Genomic DNA, 22,035 nt, shown 5'->3' on the forward strand with positions numbered 1-22,035 from the left:
TTTTTTGACGTTAACTTGAATTCGTTTTTATTTTCATATTTATAAAATTAATAAAACAAAACATCGTTCAAACAAATAAGTAGATGTTTTTTACGAAATTACAGAAATACATCAGGAAGAGGATGCTACTATATAACCCAAATAACAGTTCTCTACATTGTATGCAGGTATATGTCGATATTGACACGTGCGCTCGATCTTCTAATCCTAAATAAATCTTCGGTTTAGGTACACCAACGTAAATAAATATTCGGTCTCATATCGATACCAAAATACTGATTTCTACCTATACCTATAGATGTTTTTATTTGCGAAGTTTAAACGAATAGATGACAACTGGCCAAATTTTGTTCCTTTGAATAAAATATTTCACTAGGCAGGTAGCAGGTAAAAAGTGTTTCCCCCTTTTGAACTAGGCTAGGTAATGCTTTTCTAAAGGAAATAATGATGTGGTATTCAAAAGTAGCAACTAGATCGCTATAATATTTTCATGGATACCCAAGGGCTATTGAGGGTGTTTTGCACCAGTCAACTTGAATTCGAACTGTGCGCCTCTAGAAAATATGGCGTTTCTGTGCAGGTAAAAGTTAATGTTAAATATGATTGGTACAACCGACTATTAAGTATTAAAAAAGATCCATCGAATCTACAGATCTTGTTCCAATACAGGTAATGGACGATCACTGGGAAAACGAAGTCACAGAGTATGGAGCAGTCAACATAACAGGGTTCAGGATCGTCGACCACTCGCGTAAGATTGTGCGCGATTTCACAGACGGTTTGCGTCGAATGGACGGCCGCTTTAAGGGTACTATATCGGTAAGTGCTAGCTCCGCTTTCATTACCATGTGCCGAAGTTCCGCAAATTAAACTTATCGATTGATAGCACCCAGTTTTCTAAGTTTGTTTCGTTGGGAATGGTGATATTTTGTCGAATCACTAAATACATTATAAACTTTGTAACAGAAAAACACATCACAAAATCATAATTTAAAAATAAATTTAATTCACTTTTACTCAAAAATGTTCTTTTAATATTAATACATTTCGAAATAATTTAACGAATTAATAATACATTATTTTGATTATTTTTTGTTATGGATAGCACTTATCTGGTTCTTTTTAGGTAAACGACAGGTCATAGTGACAAACCACATGATAATAACCTTAAGTACCTGTGTACTACAAAATCACATTTGGTATTTTCTATCGCTAAACCATTAATCTAAACACAAAATACTAGATAAGATAATTCTGATAGATCTTGAATGTTCTCGAGAATAAAAGACACCATAACCTACGATCTTGCAACAAAATAAATTTAATGCTGCAAATTGAATACTGAGTAAGAAAATATCTTTTGAAGCCAGGTCAAAAGAGCCGTAGTATCCCAAATTTCATTTTACCATCAAACCCGCTATTTTTCTGCGTTATGATTTATTCAACCACAACTTTGGCGAGTGAGGGGGGAGTTAACACGATTCGCTCAGATAACGATTCTCACCCTGTTCGCTTTGTCTTCCTCTATAATGGGAAAGATATATAATAAGCGTACTGGTTTTGTAATTAACTATATGTTGCATTGCATAATATATTGACCAGAAGAAAAGGACTTTGTTTTATAATAGGTATTCATAAACACGCTTTTGTCCGCGGCTCCACCCGCGTAAATTTCCTACGGAAACATTTAATTTCCGGGATAAGAGGCACCCTATGTCCTTCATATTTCAAAGTATATGTATGCAAAATTTCAAGAAGATTAGTTGAGTAGGTAGAGCGTGAAGAGGGCTGGACACACCCATCCATGCAAATATTGTACAGGCCATGGGAAAAGCATGATTGTTTCAGATGAACTTCTACAACCTTATGTGTTTGTCAAATAGAAAATTAGTAAGATTATGGACCTGGAAGCTAGAAGTGATTTGTTCTGTATCCATGAGATTGTATGAATGGATAAATAATGCAATGCAATATTGCAGAGTCATTTCTAGTAAATCCCACAGGAATAATACTTTTTGGTTGCCCTTCATCATACTCATGCAATTGACTACAGATTGTTGAGTAAACAAAGTGTGAAGAGGTATAAACTACCAAACAAACAAACGTACTTTTACGATTTTGTGTCGGGACCGGAGTCAATAAATGTCGCGGGAACTGTAAAAAAGCTAACCATTTCGCATTTTAACATACACTCCGCGCCATCTACTGATCCTTTATAGTACTAAATTTCAAAACATATAATGGCAGTTTTTTATCGCAAATCCCACGGCAATGGATTGGATACTTTGTAAATGTAAATCCAAAATTTCATTTTAAATTGATGAAATTTCATACAATCCTGCAACCCCTACTCCACGCCCTTTGGCAAAGAATTTCTAGTTTTCGAGATTTCGAACTTGATTGAGTGAATGTTTTTCGCTTTTATATATATAAAAGATATTCAATGTACAGGATTTTTTTTCCATTGTTTTATTATGTACTACTGATGTATGTACTCAATTCCATTTATTTAATACAATTTTATTAAATTCATTGCAATTATCATTATGTTGATTCAAATTATATTTAAAAAGTTAGCTAGGTCAATTTATTATAGACGAAATCGAAACATTTACCATAAATTAGAATTGACGCAAGCGTGCCTAAGTATATAACCAAGCGCCTCACCCTAGGTGGCAAAATCCATTGAGCGGAGAAAACTTTCCCCAAGGGGTAATAACACATTTATGCATGTTAGAACTCACTAACTTGAGGTCCGTAATGAAACCGTGAGTACCTTTGAATGCATAAGTTATTATTCCATATGATCTCACTTCTGTGTATAAATACGTTTAGGCCTAGATCACACGAGCACTCTTACAACTCGCGATGGAAAAAAAACGTTGGCAAAGAACATTTGAATAGCAATTTTATCAGTGCATATGTCACTGTTTTATGATCACTTTTCAAACTTTACAACTATATGTTGGACGGTTGTTTTAATGTCGAATGTTATTTCTGTTGAAATAATTACAAAACTCAAAAGTCTGTGAAAAAGCTCTTTGTGTGAATGGGGCCTTAGGCCTTTTTACTCATCTGCTCTGCTTCGCGTTCACAAGGGAATTGTTCCCAAGTAAAGTTAACTCATCACAGTTGTTAACATGAATATAATGTATGATGAATGTAGACATTCTCCTGATATTATATTATGTTTGCGAACAAGCAAATATTACCGAGGTATATGAAAGTTATATTGCAAATTATTTACGCATTCACATTGCATGTGTTTGTACGTACCATTAATTAAAATGGGTTAACTAAATAAACAAGTGCAATTACTATTAGTTGCCCTTTTCATAAGTAATACAACATGACAAGAATATTATCAGTTTTATTTTTGTTTCGACATAACAAATTATCTTGATTTTATTAATAATTCTCTGGATGAATTTCGATCGACCTGGAAAAGCAAATAGAGTGTTTTTATCCCGAATATTCCATGACGCCTCTTGACGCCATGCTTCTCATCCTATATTCGCCTTGTATTCTTTGCACAGGCTCAGACCGCATTAATGTACGATGGTGTGCAAGTACTAATGGATGCCCTGGGAAGGTTGTGGAGGAAGAAGCCGGACGCATTCAGGAGCGCATTGAGACGCGCGGCCGGGCAGGCGAACTCCACCAAAGTAATTGATTGCAACCCTGGGAAGAGCTGGGTGGTGCCGTTCGAACATGGTGATAAGATTTCCAGGCTGATCAAAAAGGTATGAATACTTTTAGGGTTGCTCGTCAGAATTGTAACATCTATGACATTATGAAATTGGAAAGTGCAAAAATTACATTTTGTATTTAACTACTAGTTAATTTTTACAAGTAAACTTATATCTAATAAAATTCGTGATTAGTCTGTTATGTATCCACTTGTTTTCAATTTATAAAAAAAGCTTGGCTAGTATTCAGAATGTTACGTGCATGACGAAACGAAATTCTTTTTCACACAAAAAATATATGAGACTGGCCAGCTAAAAAAAAGTTAAAAAATTGGAACGCAACAAATGCGTGATTCGAATCAACGATGCAAATGATAAATTTTCTAGATAAAATGACATTTAATGTATAATTCAACGTTTTGTTGTAATGTTTATTACAATTTTGAAACATGTTTAATCTTGCCCTTGTCTTTGATAGAAAACATACCTATATCTTCTACTCTTGGAACTACTATCAAACAAATACTTACCTACATGCTTATTGGGAGTAAGCAATAATCATAAAATAATAAGTACGTACGTGCTTATTCTAATATCAATTTTATTTTAGACTGACATCGAAGGATTGACTGGAAATATATCGTTCAATGACGAAGGACATCGTTATAATTTTACATTGCAAGTTGTCGAGATGACTGTGCAGAGCGCCATGTTGAAGGTAAGTTATAATTCTAATATCGAATAAGTTAACCTTCATATATCGACAGTAGTATCCATGCATCATCTCTATCTATGTATTTATATCTAAATAGTGGTTATTCCTGAACGATCCGTTCATCTCTGTGTCTCTATCTATGAGTCAAGTTTCATCAAAACCGATCTCGTAATATTTGAATTTAATCATTATGAACAAAACATTTGATATATATATTTTTATATTATTAATGTGGATTAGGGATGATTTCCTCTCGTTTCTTGTCAGTACCTTCCCTAAAAATTGGCAAGGTAGAAATTTTATTCCAAATTTTGGTTTAGGGATTTTTATTTTGTGTACTACATTAAAATGATAATTACTCATATGCAGATAAAAATATATGGCTTCGGCAGATAAAAATATTCGGTTAAAGTTTTAATTTAATATTGTGTTTTGTACACAGGAAATATTTTTTTCATTTCCTTTTAGGAGGACCTAACATAAAATAATGTATTCCGCCCTTAACAGACAGGGATGAGTATATTTTTATATTCATCATGCCAACCATCAATTACTCAGACACAAATTTATCGAGATTTGGGAAAGTTCTTTGCTCAAATCAGTAAAAAAATAATGCGATGTAATTTGTATGATTTAGTTTCAGTTTATAATGAATATTCATTTAACCAAGTTAATAAGTAATTCACACGTAGGTACCGAGAAAAAGATCCTGAGTTAGTACGATAAAATAGTTAATCTTTTGCATTAAGTAATCGTAACACCAAAAAACTTTTTATCGACCAAATAAATGAATCGTACCTACAAGAACTCGAATTCATTTTAAGTTTGTTTTACCGACTTTTGTTCGTGAACTGGCTAATGATTTTGTGGCGTTCATAAATCAATGCGTTAAAAAGTTTCCCTCAATTTTTACACTGGGTACCTGGAGCTTTTCCGTTAATGAATTTTCGTAACTCTCTTCGCAAGAGCAGCTTTTTGTTCACATTTTTGTGGTTTTATCTTTTGTTAACTGGAATAGTTATTCCAGTTAACAAAAGACTCTTGTCAGACCGTATTAAAATGTAATGAACACAATTCTGAAACGATGTACACTATGTTACGTTCCTATTCTCGTTGTTTTACTATACAGTGATAAAAATATTTTGTGTCGATATTTCGATACTAGGTAACGAATTTTCAGTGTAACCAACATTTTTTAATTAAGCATATAGCATGCATTTGCGAAATACAATTTTTAACAATATTCATACTCATACAGTTCGATGTCAATTTATAAATAAATAATTTCTACTGGACTAAATTGTAATAATCCTAACGTATTTTATAATATTTATGTAAACTACGGTACCTTAAATTTTCGATGTGTTACTCATAAGTTATAAGATACTTTATAAGTAAGCAAAACTCATGCTTACGGAAATTTTCTAACCTGGTGACAGGTAGCTACATGGTCGGACATACATGGTCTGATCCCAGTACACGCGAAGTATATCCAGCTCCGCTCCCCTGCATCATATGAGACCAACAAAACATACATCGTAACTACTATGTTACAAGAGCCTTACATGATGCAAAAATCCGCTGAGTATGGCCAAAAAGATGAACTTGAAGGCTTCTGTAAGGACCTTATGGATTTGATTGCGAAAAAGATGGGTATTAAATGTAAGTATCTATTAGTTTGATTTGAATATAAGTCTATTTTTTTTTGTATTCTTGTTCTAGTTTTATTATTTCACAAATATTTGTTGAAAACAGTAAAAATGCATTAAATTTAAATCTGCAAACGCAAAAATGCGATTTGTTTTACGCTGTCATTGTTGATTATTGTTTTGTTTTTAGATGAATTACAGGTCGTGAAGGATCGCAAGTATGGCGTTGAAAACCCATTGGACAATCTGTCAGAACTAATTAGCGAAGTTGTGCGAAAGGTGAGTTTTTATTCCTGTTTTTATGATTATTAACGTAATGACTATGACGTGAAACTAAAAAAAAACACATTTTCACTTTATTTCTAATATTTTAAACAGTTTTACACACACACGCATATAATTATTATTGCATATAACGGGATGAAAATATTCTGGAATTAAGCGGACATTGATTTAGTTATCCTAGATAAATTTAAGTTGTAAAATACTCTGTGAGATACTTACTTTCTGAATATTATCAAATTGTTATGGAATATGCTACAAAATTTGCATAGCGTGCAATTTTTATATTTATGACTAGGACCCGTCCCGGCTTTACTCGTTTAAAAACATGAATAAAAAATACGCCAAAATATTTTTCAGGAATTACTCTATCTAATAGTGAAAACCGCATGAAGATCCGAGCAGTAGTTTTTGAGTTATCACGAACAGACTCACAGACAGATGTGGTAGATGACTTTATTTTATAATATGTAAGGATGTCATATACTACTCTAAACTTAATACAATTTCAATGGATTCGAGTTTACTCGCTCCGGTACTCGAACGGATTTAGGTATAAACGTCGATTGGAAGAGCACACGGGCACATTTAATAGTCCGTGAGTGAGAGAGGGGATTATCATGGCCTATCCGCACTAGGAAACTGACTCGACCTGTTCAAATCTTCGTGAATGGCTTTCTCTAATGTGGATGAAACATTGTGCCATAGCGTGGAGTGGATCAATATGGGTCTCCGGAATGTAAGAATTATTCGTAGTCACTTCTCTCGAATAGAATCAGGAAATTTCTCCCAACCATAAAATTCAGTCAAACCGTATTTATACCTTTACGTAAAAAAAAATAATTTCATCTTAAGATGATGTAATATTTTTACTATCCTACTTATTGTAATATAATAATACAATATACATTAAATAAATTAATTGTCAAATTAAAGCTTCAAACATTTATAAATCACAAATGTCGAAAATTAGCGTTTAGTATTTCAAAAACATTCCTGGAAAAAGTAATCTCTGTTCTATTAAACGCCGCGCTAAAGAGGGGAAGTTTGCTCAGAGGAATATATCCTGAACGTTATAGATAATGCATTTATTTCTTCGACGTTTTGCTCCGAAATACGCCACGTCAGTTAGTGTACTCTGTTTGGTTTCAATCCCGGCGGTGGTGTAGAGTAAACTTTATAAAAGTGATTTACCGAATCTAGATGGAACACACTTCAATATTTTATATTTTCTTTGTAACAAATATTGTTGATAGCAGGCAGTTTGTGCTACTTCTACACTATTATATTGTTGCCTTCTTCTATTTTTTTATCAATGATTTTTTATTTTTTTTATTTGCGGGATAGTCTGAGCGAAGAGTTCAAAAAGAAGAGTTAAAAATCGAAGGCAACGTATAGTGGGATAGTGGGCTTATCGGTTGAATTTAGATGTGAATAATCTCCATTTTGTAGCCCAGATTTTGACTTTGAGAGTATGGCATCCGAACACTGAGCCGCATAATATCATTACGGGCAGTAATGATCGGATATTCATCATTCACTACTAAAGCTCAATTTGCAGAGTCCAGTGATGGTTTTGGAATACTCACTGCAATAGTAATATAACACAGACAGACAAATACGACAGTACCTCAAGTATTTTGTGGTTTTTTAATATTTGGAGTAAAAATAAATGAAACTAATTTAACATCAAAATATTTACTTAACATTCGTTTTAACTTATGACGGTAGTTACAATGTCTTGAGACATACAAAAAGTGTACTATTTTGAAGACCAGGGAATAAATAGGGAATAGGTAATAGAAATGATATGTACACAAGTTTGTAAACTCAGCTTTAGAATTTATATTCTACAATAGTTCAGACAAGAGTGAAGTGTTGACAATTACAAAATGACAAAAAATGTACTTTTTTAATATGATGAATATTTTCGTAGATTACAGACGCTTTGCTTCACAGCACTCATTGAAAATGCTGACTTGATAACGGGGCTAACATATATATATATATATATATATATATATATATATATATATATAATATATATGTGTTAGCCCCGTATAAATATGTAAAAACAAAAACTAAACCCTTTTGGCATGGTCGGGACTAAACACTGTTTAAATGAGTTTCTCTCGGCATTTCTTCCCAGTAGTTGTCGTTCCGGAATGCCAGTTCAGTTCGTAGCTTTTTGAGTACATAACACTATATAATTTAAATTTTCCGCGAAAAATCCCTGTGATGTATATTCATTTCTGAATAAATCCTTGAGTATTCAAAAGTGACTCTTATGCACTCTATTTTCGCAATAAATTTAGTACAAAGGTAACTGGAGAATGGTATGAGTTAACTTGGACAACTGGATGACATCGGAAACCTCTAAACACATCAACCTAAATTTGTTTTACTAGTTTATAACCTCGACTTCGCCCGTGAACATGCAATATTGGAATGAGTAAAAAAATGTTTCTTACTAATTTCAGTAAGGAGTGATTTTGATATATAGCAGGGCAAGCAACAACATAAATATTTTATTCCTATCAATTGGATAATCTATTTCACAGAATTTTTAATCCATTTTGTAATATATTTTTAGATTATAATAAATTTAAAATTAAATTTTTCTAAAAATACTGTTCTCGAACACGACGTAAAAATATAAAATATTTTAATTTTAACCTTTATATTACAACAAAGTAAGATATGTTACCAAATAAATACAAAATTGTATATTCCATTGAGGTCGAGGTAAACCCTAATACCTACTTCACAGCTCATCTCATAATCTTCAAGGGGTCGCACCAAAATCGTATCTTTAGGGTGTTGTCATATTTACTCTCTTCGCGACAACCTCAATGAAATACTAATACATTTTCTGAATACAAAAAGTGATTGTGAAAGAGTAAGGGATTCAATATAATATATTTTACAAGTATATCATTATATATTTTTGTATATGTCGGGTGTACTGTGATATCCAGAAGTTTACGGTTCGCTGAAAAATAAGCCTTTATGTTTCGAAAATTAAGTAGTGATTTTACGACACAACGTTTATTATTGTAGTTTTAGGAATTTAGGAATTCGCCCACTCGATCGTTCAACACCGATCGTGCCTTTTTTTTGACATCACTAAGAAAATTGTGGCTAATTCTTTTGAAGGGCCCTTGTTCGAAATGTATTCGTCGTATAGGTAAATTATTTGTTCGGATTTATTTTTAAATATTTTATTTTGCAGAGTTACCTGTTTACAAAGACTTGTGATCTTTTTTTTAAATACTGGATGTTTATCTATATGTTTAATTGTAAAATACAGTATTATTGAGTTAGTATCCGCCGAAACACAAGTTTCGACTTACTTTGGGGCAAATTCTGTGTGATTGGAAAAAAATATTTTTTTTATGTATTCCAGTTCCAGTTCATTTTGCAACATTTGTAATAACATGTGTATTCATCAAACTTTTTAATATTAATTAATCTTACGAATTTCATTTCAGCATACGAGTTATTACGCGCTTTAATTCACAAGATTAATTCAATTTAGTAGAATGCAGAGATAAGAGAGCACCTTGTTTAACTTGAGAAAACTTAAGAACGTTCACATCAACTATTAAAGTCTAATGTCAAAAATATTGCAATAGATTTAGGTAATAATTGTTGTGCGCGTTGTTCTCTAACCAAGTGCATAAATTTCGGTAGTTGCCTGGGTACAAAATAAAATTTATACTTGCATTCATATAATCCAATGTCACTTTAATTGATTAATTATGGCATAATTTAATTTCTTTTTGTTTTCTAAACACTTTTTACTCCAAAATTTGTAACGTCAAACGATATGTAATAAATAATGATTTTAAGGCCTATACAGCACATAATATGTGTTATACGTACGTACAGTTTAGATTTTACCATATTGCAATAAAAACAAATGTGTGTACAAATTAATACTCGTACACGTATACATACACAGCGCAACCAGCAGCTTTCCATTCAAGAATCTCCCACGTGCTTTACACGTATTCGATTGCGGCGGCTTTCAATCATCATCTTTAATAGGGAAACTGCTTCGAATTGATTTTTTTTTCAGGACGCAGATATAGCCTTGGGTCCTTTGGCTGTGACCCCGGATAGAGAGAAATTAGTAGATTTCAGTGAGCCATTCCTGTCAATCGACAGCCCAATTACGAACACAAAGACACCCAAACAGCTTTCGGACACTTTCAGCTTTCTCAAACCTCTTTCTAAGGAAATTTGGGTAAGTACTTTATAGTTAATAATAACTCACTTTATATTGTATTTGGATATCCATTAGCATGTTGAAACTATTTTATTTACAGGGATGTCACCTGAATTTTCTATATGGACAATATTCAGACTGTCTGTACTGTACTGAATCTGTGATAATGAAACAATAGTTTGCTTACTTAAATAATTAACATTTTTCTTTCAGTTGTGCATACTGTTCAGCTTTTTCGCTGTCAGTATTGTTCTTTTTCTTGTGTCAAGATTCTCTCCCCATGAATGGCGATCTATATCCATATCTGACACACATTTGGATCATCCAATCAGCAGTACTAACGAGGTAAATATTTTGATTTTCATGAGTTCTATTTGGTATTCCAGACATTTCAAGTTTATAAAAATATTTTTAAAACTTTCGGTAGGTTTCCGTATTAATTATAGTGGACCCGACTGAAAATTATTTTTAGAAGTGCATATTTTCTTGAAACTTCGCATTACGCTAGGTATTACTTTGTATGTATAAAGGTATTTTGACTTACTCTGTATGTAGATCATCGCAGGTAGACGAGTGTATGATTAACTGTCAACTCCACAGATTATACTGCACAATGACTTTAGCATCTGGAACTCATTCTGGTTCTCGCTCGGCTCCTTCATGCAACAAGGCAGCGATGTTGTGCCTCGGTAAGTGTGGCTAAAATTATTTTACAGAGTCTATTTTTCTCATTTTTATATGTTCCCTCCCGGTTGAGGGCTTGGACACCGTAATGTCGGTGCTCATTCTTGAGATTCGTAAATTTGACTGTGATATTATGACCAACTTATGTATATTGATTCCTCTATTTTTTGTATTCCTTATGTAGCTTGGCATACAAACTTTTTTGAAACATTTTTCAGTTAATTTTAGTTTAGTATCGCCTAATTTTGGTTTCCTTAATTTGTAACACCATTAATTAATAATAAAATTTACAAAGAACAAATATTATTTTGCACAATAAAATTATCTGAATAAAAACTAAATAAATATCTGTTTATATAAAAAATATCAGTCACAAACAAACAAAGTTTCTAGCTCGGCTCGGCTCTGCTTTGTGTCGTCTTTTTTAAGCTTTGCCTAGCCTAAGTGACACAGAATTATTATTGTTAGGTTTTTTATAGCAGGAGGATTTTATATTCAAATTAACGTACAAATAAAAAAAAATTAAAACGTATTATCAATACTCGACGTTAAAAAAAATGTGGCATTGCAGGGACAATATTTTTGCATCACAAGTTTAGACTACGTACGAATAATGTACGGCAAAGTGTAATTAGAAACAAAAGTTGTAATACGAAACGGAGGGCGCCCATTACAGACGACTTACCTCACATCAATACTTTTGTCTGTCAGCTATGGCGGATACTTATCTATTGTTCTATCAGCTATCGCAGAAATGTATCTGTTATCGTCTCACATACTACATCCACGTGAGCTGGTTTTATTTTATAGCAGAAACTACTATATGCATCTGTGTCTATATTTTGTTGTTTACAGATAAAAAAAATATTATTTGACTATAATAATATAACCCATTGAAAACTACTTCTTATATCATAGAACTATTAAACGTTTATGGTTATAAAAGTTTAATAGTGTAGTGTAGTGGTTTAAAGTTTAATAAGATTTGAAAATTTAAAAACATTCATAATGACTCAAAAATTAACATCACTGGCAAGTTTGTAATATCTTACATATAAAATTGAATTCGAAGCGAATTCTCCACGAATAGTTAAGAAAAGAAAATGAACAACAAAGTCTCGCCCCGATGTGGGTGTGCTAAGCAATGCGGTCAATATTATTGCGCTGAAGCTCTAGATTAAATTCCCTTGTCTTGGGCTAAACCGGGCATACTTGGGACGCACGACATTATTTAAACAAGTTGGTTACATAATTCTCAGGCTTTGTTATTATAAAATTAATGAATAGGGTAGATGACAAAAATATGTATACTCTAGAAAAAATAGATGTATTTAAGATCATTGTAATAACTCATACGAACCATTATACGATTATACATATGAATATCACAATTTTTTAAATTATGGTGCTTCTAATAATATAAGGCCCTTCAAATAGTCATCAAAATTAAAAAATGTCATCTACCCTATTTTTCAAGCGCGATATGTTTCAAAGGGTCGTATCACGGTCACGTACGTACGAATGCTGTAGCTGTTATAACAAAAACTTATCGAGCTCCCGCGGACGTGTTGACAACTAAGTATCGTCATTTGCCGCCAAAGTAATCTGGGTAGTTAAAGAAATCTTTTAAAAGTAATTCAATATTGTTTTTTAGGATTTTTACATATTGTGTTTCTTTATAATTAGTTTAAGATATCATTCACCGTAGTCCGCAAGGTTTTAAACATGATTCTACGTACAACAACAGAACTCTAATGACCTCATCCTGAAAATGTGCGTTATGAAAAGTATATAATTATGTTAAGTCGTACTAATCAAATTGTCGTTATAAACTTATAGATAGATAATGGAGTTGAAAAAGTATTACAATTAGAGCAAAAATACTTATCATCAAAATATTTTACGTATTACATTTGATTTACATAAAGATACAAAAAGAGGAACGATAATCACCTTGTTATGTCTACCGAAGCGCGCTACCACTTGCAATAATATTACTTATCTATATTCCCCCCAGTGAGGAAAATGGCAAACATATAAACGAGTTATATGAGGAAAATGTGTCAATAAATAACTCATGATATTATGAAATAGAAAGTAATGTTAGCTACTCAGGTAAAGGGCAAAATCTTAGAAAGGTAAAAGTACCTATGTACTTTGAATATTATTATAAGTATTCAATTTTTTACTGTATGCTATAACATTTTATATATGTTGAGAATATATAATTATTATATGTTCAAAATATCTACATGAGTTGTCGGCACTTATGGATATCTGTCGACCTGAGTAGAAAATTAGAACTGGAATAATCAAACATACTTTTTGTTCTAGATCATTATCAGGAAGAATTGTTGGTACGGTTTGGTGGTTCTTCGCCTTGATCCTGGTCTGTTCTTACACAGCAAATCTAGCTGCTTACCTGATCGTGGAGAGGATCGCTGATCCAGCCCAGTCTCCAGGCTACCCCACAGGCCTGACTCATTCAGAAGTAAGAGACACATGCCCTATTTCAATATGCAGGTAACAAGCTCTAAGATTACCTAAGTGACAATGCTATAGCGATTGCACTTTCTATAATATTGTGAATATAGAAGCAACTGGAAAAAAATTTTGTTACTATTGCAGGTTCAAATCTCAAGGAGCATAGAAAAGATATCGTCCATGTTTAAATCATGTGTCATCAACCTTTTTATTTGGTTTGCAACGTGAAAAATCTTTGTCACAAGTATTCTACATTTAAATTGTGGTGTAAAAGTGTAGATAATAATTATGAGAATGTTATCTGTATCCTTAGGGGCGCTAAAATTAAGTTATTATACAATGCATTAACTAACGTGCTCAGGCGTATCGTAACTTGATAGTGTACTTAAGAATACGACTCTTTATTTTTCATTGAGTTTATAACCGTGATGCGTTTTACGACCTGTGTAGCGGAAAATGGCTAACTTCACAGGGACTATAAAATTCGACGAGTACGAAGAAACATAATATGAGCTAACTATCAGTAAAACATGTTTTCCATATAATCGCGATTGACTAATAAAAGTAATTATACAATCTTAATGCCGCTTGGGTTTGCACTTCACCAACAAAAAAAAAAGTTGGTAAACAAAACGGATATTTACCTACGATCGTACGTCTTGCAGGCTGGGGACTGTAAATAAGAAAACTTCGAAGTTCGATAAATTTCGAACATCGCTATGATTTCACCACCAGTCGCATGTCTAATGCCAATACTCTTTGGGTTTGCTACTGTTGCCTCTCAATTTTCAAGGTTTATATCCTTTAGTCACCTCGTACAATTCACAGCGGGGCTTGGAGTGGTCTCCACAACGAACAACGTGAACTTCTGAAATCTAAAGTTTATATTGTATATATACTCGTTGTTCAATATCTGTTAGGTATAGTATCCAAAATTATTAATATAGAAATAATATTATTACCTCTCCTATTTGTATCAATATTTAGGTTTAATATTTGTAAATTTGAATTGAAATTACATTTGGAATGAATACGAAATAGCAAAACATTTGGTTCCCGATATAGCGAACCGTAACCGACCGACGGCTCATCAATTGTATATTATGTAATATATATATATTCTTTATTAATAACCTTATCTTCCATATGGAAGATAAGGTTATTAATAAAGAAATATTAATAACCTTATCTTCCATATGGAAGATAAGGTTATTAATAAAGAAATAACCAAGAGATATATCGTCGCTTCCTACTGTCTATCTATCTCTATGTATGCTTAAATCTTTAAAACTACTTTTAATAGATATAGCGATTCAAGTCGAAGGTCTAACATTTATATAACATGTACATTTCGAAAAATCGCGGATCGCTAATATAATTATCGTTTCAACTGTCTGGATCTGAGCTTCCGTCGTGATGGAGATTCTTAATGCTATTTCAATATATTTTCTAGCCTGTAAATTGTAAAACGAATTTATTAAAAATAAAATTAATTACATTAGTTTAATTTTAATTTATTACTTTATAAAACAAAATAAATTTAATCTGAAACTATAAATAATATTTCTAACCGTAATAGAAAAAAATGATGCTTAAATTGGCGTAATTGAGTAGCAAAGATCAACCTGTTTTTTTGCATTTACAACCTATTGACAAACTTTTTCTTTTTGAGATTTTATGGCTATCAAGACTAGTATGTAGCCAATATTTTTGGCTTTTCGTTAGCCTTATGGAAGTTCTCATTAAGTCACTAACAACAATCTTGATTATTGATGCTTTATAAAATGTTGTACAACATTTTATGATTATCTGCAACCAATGTAAAATTTTAGATTGCGTACTCGTGGAATAACATAATGAAAGAACCATTTGTTGGAGACGATATGAGTATAGTCCAGTACCCTGCGGTGTTGGAGAAACAGGGTTGTAATACCATGGCTCGGGTGTGCCGCTACAAGCATACTGATCTCGCGATTGCTACTGCTAAAGGATCACCTTTGAGGTAAGACCATATAGACATGTTCTATAACAAGTATTTTTATTTAGTTGTACGTGTGTTGTAGTTTCAGATTTGAGCAGTCAACTTTGGCGTTAACTTTAACCAGTGTCGAAACCATGGAGTTAGTAGTTACTCCGTACAAAGTACTTACTAAATCCATGGTCGAAACGCGCAAAGTACGCCATTGTGTCTAATCGTCAGCGAAGCCCAGGTCAATATCTTATTTAAAACGGATAACATTTTTAAGTGGTGGTGGTGAATGGTTAAGACGTCGGCCTCTGGATCGAAAGGTCTCAGGTTCGTATCCTACTCGTGCCAAATGACTTTGTATACCAATCTGACTCATATATCGTAGTTTTTATCGACTATCACTTGCTTATAATTTACTAATTTAATACTTGCTTTTACAAACTAAACTATTAACCAGGTAGTCGCCTACCTGCCACTAGATGGAGTTAGTCGTACAAGTCATGTCACATGCCTTTAGGCGACTTGAGTAAAATCGGACACCAGTGTTAGCAATAACACACTCGATTTGATGATGACATTTAAAAATAATTTGTAGCATTACGTTAAAAGCAAAATTAAGTACTAATTGATAAGAAAGTGACTCACGCTCAAAGACTTACATTTATTATGATATTGTGTGGTTCAGAGCAGGTAGTATTGTCTAATGCTGTTGCTGGTTGTTGGCCCAACTACGACGTCATACAGTCACGTGACTGCGCTGTTGAATTGAACCAATCGTGTATTCTTCTTTTTCATAGTCGTATTCCTCATGGCTGAGGGTTGTGGTTATTACATGTAGTGACCACACACGACAACTTTCTTGGAATTATTAATGGATGGTTTGGAGAAGGCAATGTCTCCATTTCACACACAACTTAATCACACACAAATAATCAACCAGTGTGCAGGTTTCCTCACGATGTTTTCCTTCACCGGAAGCAAGTGGTTGTCGATGAAAACTACGATATATGTGTCAGATTTGTATACAAACTCATATGGCACGAGTAGGATCGAATCTGGGACCTTTTCATCCACAGGTCTTAGCCATTACACCACCACCGCTTATAATCGTATATAATAGTGTGTAAAATTGCAAACAAAAGCAAGAAAAAGCATTCATAATAGCATGTCGTCATTCCGGGACCGAAATATGATATGATGTATATAGTTCATGTAACACAGCAAAGTATTCATGCGATCCTTTAAGTGATAATAAACTGGGCTGGCCTCGACAAACCACTGTTCCGGAATAACTGAGGGCGTAGCTTCGATTTCCAAGTGTTTTGATACAAGAAATATTTTTACTTAAAAAGCGTGTATGGCATTTAAAACAAACGATATTAAAATGAAATTGGTTTTTCCATTAAATAAAAGATTATTGATTTTATTTATTTTTACGATATCAAAAATCCTCCCAACAAATATATTTTTACAGTGTAAGCGAAGATTGCTTTACGAGCGTGAATTAGGACGATAAAACTCAGCTCTGCTGCGACCGTGTGGTGATAAAAGTGGATCTTGAGTGCGGAATGCAATTATGGAATTGTATTAACCATTTTATAAGTGTGGAGATTCTAATCTAACTATGATTTACGTAGTATTAATATCGCATATATAATTTTATTATATTCGCTTTAGTTGAACAAAAAATTTTAATACAAGTCCTACAAGCTTATAAAAGTGACAATTGCGAAACAGAAATAATTCATTTTATACAATACAATTAGACACTCGTCAAATACAACATATGAAATTTGATTACAAATAGATTAATGATAAGTAATCGAAGCCTGCATTACTCGTAAAAGGAATGAGACACGTTTCGTGTAGGTATTATGTAATTGAATTGTCTGTTTTACCTCGATCGGATTACTTGCATGTTTTCCTTTACTTAATTACATTGTCTCATGTTTTTTGTCGTTAATTATTATTAACAAACTCAATTTATTATTCTATTTGTCTACTGAATCGGGACAAGCTTCATTATCTTTTATTACGAATGCATGGTAAAGTACAGATAACCATCAAATTCATGATAGTCTCCCGACTGGCTTATAAAGGGGCGGTTTGAGAAAAGTACCTTTTATAGTCTTCTGGGAGCCCTTTCGGATCTCGTATTTTAGGGATAATTTACGAGTCTTAATACTAATGGTCAAGATTTCCCAACGGTAGTATTGAATAGCTTTGATTTGCGTTCAAACTGCAATTAAAACATTGAAATAAACTTATACCATATATTATGGGATCTATTTAAAGGTATTGCAGACGATTTTTTCATAAAATAAACATAAGGCTAGACAAAGAGATTCTAGAAATTCTGTTTTATCAATATACCTTGAGTGTGACTGAGTGGCAATGACAGAAATTGGAAATTTCATAAAAGGATTTACTGAAACTAGAGAGTTTATTATGTGCGTATCATGATAAAAGCTAATCTTAAATAATAATATAGTGCATACTACAGCCTTTTATAAAAGAAAACACGTATAGTTATTGGAATAGCGACGTAAATTTCTAGTAACAGAGCTGTTATCCAGCTGAAATCGAGCCTGCATGCGGTAATTCCCGGCAGGATACTGAAAACTCGTAATTTACAAGGCACCAGTCAGCTGAACTGCGCTCCGAATTTATATCCGATTTCGTGCTGGTATTGCAATCGTGATTTTGACGAAAACTTTTTCAGAATTATGTTTAGGTATCCATTAAAATCCTTGCACCTATTATAAAATAAATTCTTGTTGTGTACTCCTGTTCCTATATCCTGTTGGGGTATTCGCGATAAATGCAAAGACTACTGCACGTGCGGATTGTTAAGCGGTTTTCACTTAAGGGAGAGTTACTCGAGCACTTATGTTTTTACTCGAGCGAAGCCGGAACGGGCCGTTATAGTACATATTGAATCAGTTGGCCTCAGCACTCTCTATTTTTATTTGAACATCTTCCTAGTCAATTCCTCAGCCGTCGAGCGTCGGAGCCCAAACTAAGCTTTCCTACTTTTTAGGCTCCCTTCGCATGATCAACATCGATAGTTGTCAGACCATTGGCACGTATATCATCCTTGACAAAATCAAGCGAGCCTTGCCTGCCAATCACTTCACGGTAGCTTTTCTGCCAGGGTAGGCGGAAACGACAAAGCTAAGCATTTGTATCCAAAAAAAAGTTCCTAACTCGTTTGTTTAATTAGATCTCGGCGAACTTACTGAACTACAAGTATACCAGGACTAATCGGACAGAAATTAATCCTACAAAAATAAATATGATATTGTTTTTGTTCCAGGGAAGGAATAAATTTAGCACTAGTAAGTCTTAAAAAGGAAGGGGTAATTGCAATTCTTTGGCGGAAATGGATTTTAAACAGTAAAAAGTCCGACTGCGATGTACCCAAAGATGAGGTAAGAATTTTTGACAACCATCTAGAGGTTTTGCGTTCTGTTACCAGCGCATGCAAATGTTTGCACAGTAAGCTGCAAAAAAGTATCGTATGCTGCGTTCACGTTCGGTCGCGTTCACTCACACATCTACACAAGTAAACAAATAAACTACACGTTGATCTTTGAATTAACTAAGTAATCCGTAATTTCGCTAAAATAATCACTGGCTCGGTGGTGTTGCGGTATTCATCAGACTCGTAATCGCCAGCCGGTAGTTGAATATGGAAAATAATGTCAGACAAATGTCCACCTCTAGCGCAGATGCGAACCTTTATCATGCGATGGCGTTGTTCATCACATTTTCACACATTTACTGCGTTATCTCAGAGACTATGTCTCAAATATTTTGTATTAATTAATAAAAGTTCATTGAACAGTTAGCATAGACACGTCTCTTTAGATAGCCCCTACAAGTCAGGAGTTGTTAAATCAAATGATATTGGGGACCAATCAATGTCACCACATTAATGTTTCTAAAACGTTTTAATAATTAAAACATGTTGTTCTATCGCAAAACGCTCCATAATACATTTTCTGTATCCACACAATATAATTTTCATGCAACAACTTCCATATTTACCTGCAAAACAAAATGGCGGCAAAAAAATGTTGTACTCCACCTTCAAGTGGGCTACCCTATATGTTAATTTGAAGAAATTTCTATAAATGTGATATCTTGATAAAATCGACTTAAAATGAATTGAAAAAGAATCTATTGAATATCAATGAAAGAAATAAGTCTATTGATGTCTGTCCCTCAATTGCGCAATAATATTGTATGAAAGCCAATTCAAAAATCTGCTCAGGGAGTTGTGCCTACCTAGTGATATGAAATATTTATTTTTATTTTTTTCACGACTCTTTAGTTACATATTTTTAAAAATATTATTTATAAAGTATAGGTATTTGCATTGGAACCTACTTAAATTCATGTTTGCCAATTTCTTCTTCTCAATTATTTCTATTTATACGTCCATGGTTGAAGGCATATTATTTGTTAGTCACTTTCATAACGTCATTAGAAGGGTGACCAGAAATGTATTATTTCGACCTCCTCTGTGCTTCGAATGGGTGGGCATAAAGCCTATACTCATTATTCATTCATAACAAAGGCCTATCCAGATTATTCCAGTGCGTAAATATTCTGTCTTGGTATATAGTTGTATCTTTTGATAGTTCGTGGTGGTGTAATGGTTAAGACGCCCGCCTGTGGATCGAAAGTTCCCAGGTTCGAATCCTACTCGTGCCACATGACTTTGTATACCAATCTGACTCATGTATAAAGTTTTCATCAACCACCACTTGCTTCCGGTGAAAGAAAACATCGTGAGGAAACCTACACACTAGTTAATTATATTATAAACTTGTGTGTAAAATGGAGAAGACAATGGCAAACCACACTACATTAATAATGCCATGAGGGTTTGTTGTGTTTATTTCATTCCACGTAATGACCACGACCCTCAGCCATTAGGATACGACTATGAAGAAAAATAAGTGTTGTAGGTTTTAGGACTAATTCAGTACTGATGACATACTATTTCATATTCTTACAATTTTTAAAATAAAACCAACATAAATTCCAGGAGTTCACAATCACAGAGATGACATTGAGCCAGGTGTCCGGGATATTCTACGTGCTGGTTGGTGGGCTTGCGCTGGCGCTGAGTGTGGCGCTGCTGGAGTTCTGTCAGCACGGGCGCGCCGAGGCCGCGCGGGCAAATGTACCGTTGCGCGCGGCCTTGCGGGCCAAAGCTCGCATGGCCTCGCGGACTGACCGCAAGACGCCGCCGCAGCATACGCCGCAGAGAGACACACATGATCGGCTTGGATGGAATGGGGCCGCTTTCGGGGTTAGTATTGTACTGTTTTCTATCTGCATATTGCTTAATCCTTTTGGGGGATAATAAACAAACTAAACAAATCACAAAAAGGTGAGGAGGAGAAAGGAATGGATATTTTGTGTCCATATAATTAGTTAAGCGCATATTTAGCACACTAGCGCCACTATAGGCGAATTGTTCATGTATGGATGTATGGATTATATTATACTATAGAAAACTATAATACTTTCTTGTACAATCCTTTATATAGTAGGACATAATTTGTTAAGTTATATGTATTTTTATTTTTCAGTAATAAAATGTGATGGTCCTAATGTGTGGATAGATAGCGTCTTAATATCAAATAGTAATTAGTCATATAAAGAAAATCATAAGTTTCATTATGATTTTTTTTTGTTATTCTATAACGGCTAATATTTTTAAAAAAATATCGGAATTATTTTTCTGTTTCATATTTATTTGACGTACATTTTCATGTTTGTAGAAAAAGTTCAGGATAGGCACATTATATTATAATAATTTACTTTTGATTATAGTACAATGAGTTCCTCGTAGGAAGAGACGATTTGGGACAAAGTCGACGCAAGATATATTAAACTTAATTAGTACGTAAGTTGTAAGGAAATTGTATTGATTGGAATCATAGCATGACTCAATATTTGCACCAGTTGTGCGTTATTTAGTTGTTGGACACGAGAAACTGTAAATACTTGTCACGTGTGCCCAATTGGTTGTAGTCCAAAATCCCGAAAAGTGTGAGACTATTATATTTTGGCATAATCTAGAATATAGATTGAGAAAAGAAACATTTAATAAGCCCATTCGAATCATCAATTCATTTTGATACGTTAGATTTCTTCTTCCTTGCTTATCTGTAAACGAAAGAAAAACATTGCATGTACCAGCTGTTTCTCTTTATCCGCAGACAGAAAAAAATCAAATAAGTGAAAATAAAGGTGAAAATAAACAAATGATAAGTATAAACATATAAGGACAAATCACATTGATTGAGTTAGCC

General features: G+C 33.5%; 1 protein-coding gene across 3 annotated transcripts in view; it reads left to right on the forward strand.

Moving 5' to 3' along the window:
• LOC128682763 (glutamate receptor 1-like) overlaps positions 1–22,035 on the forward strand; it is a 68,751-nt gene that overhangs the window by 41,965 nt on the left and 4,751 nt on the right. The window contains exons 6-18 of one of the 3 annotated variants that reach the window (XM_053767582.2): positions 670–819; positions 3,537–3,743; positions 4,300–4,407; positions 5,844–6,066; positions 6,244–6,332; positions 10,417–10,584; positions 10,780–10,911; positions 11,167–11,255; positions 13,585–13,741; positions 15,567–15,736; positions 19,020–19,134; positions 20,760–21,026; positions 21,554–21,626. In XM_053767582.2, the coding sequence (XP_053623557.1) occupies positions 670–819; positions 3,537–3,743; positions 4,300–4,407; positions 5,844–6,066; positions 6,244–6,332; positions 10,417–10,584; positions 10,780–10,911; positions 11,167–11,255; positions 13,585–13,741; positions 15,567–15,736; positions 19,020–19,134; positions 20,760–21,026; positions 21,554–21,613 (1,935 nt within the window). In that variant the 3' untranslated portion in view covers positions 21,614–21,626. The remainder of the gene's footprint in view (positions 1–669; positions 820–3,536; positions 3,744–4,299; positions 4,408–5,843; positions 6,067–6,243; positions 6,333–10,416; positions 10,585–10,779; positions 10,912–11,166; positions 11,256–13,584; positions 13,742–15,566; positions 15,737–19,019; positions 19,135–20,759; positions 21,027–21,553; positions 21,627–22,035) is intronic. The other 2 variants (XM_053767583.2, XM_053767581.2) reach the window with 2 other exon arrangements.

Source organism: Plodia interpunctella, chromosome Z (assembly GCF_027563975.2).
Source record: "Plodia interpunctella isolate USDA-ARS_2022_Savannah chromosome Z, ilPloInte3.2, whole genome shotgun sequence".
In the NCBI taxonomy this organism is placed as follows: Eukaryota; Metazoa; Arthropoda; class Insecta; order Lepidoptera; family Pyralidae; genus Plodia; species Plodia interpunctella.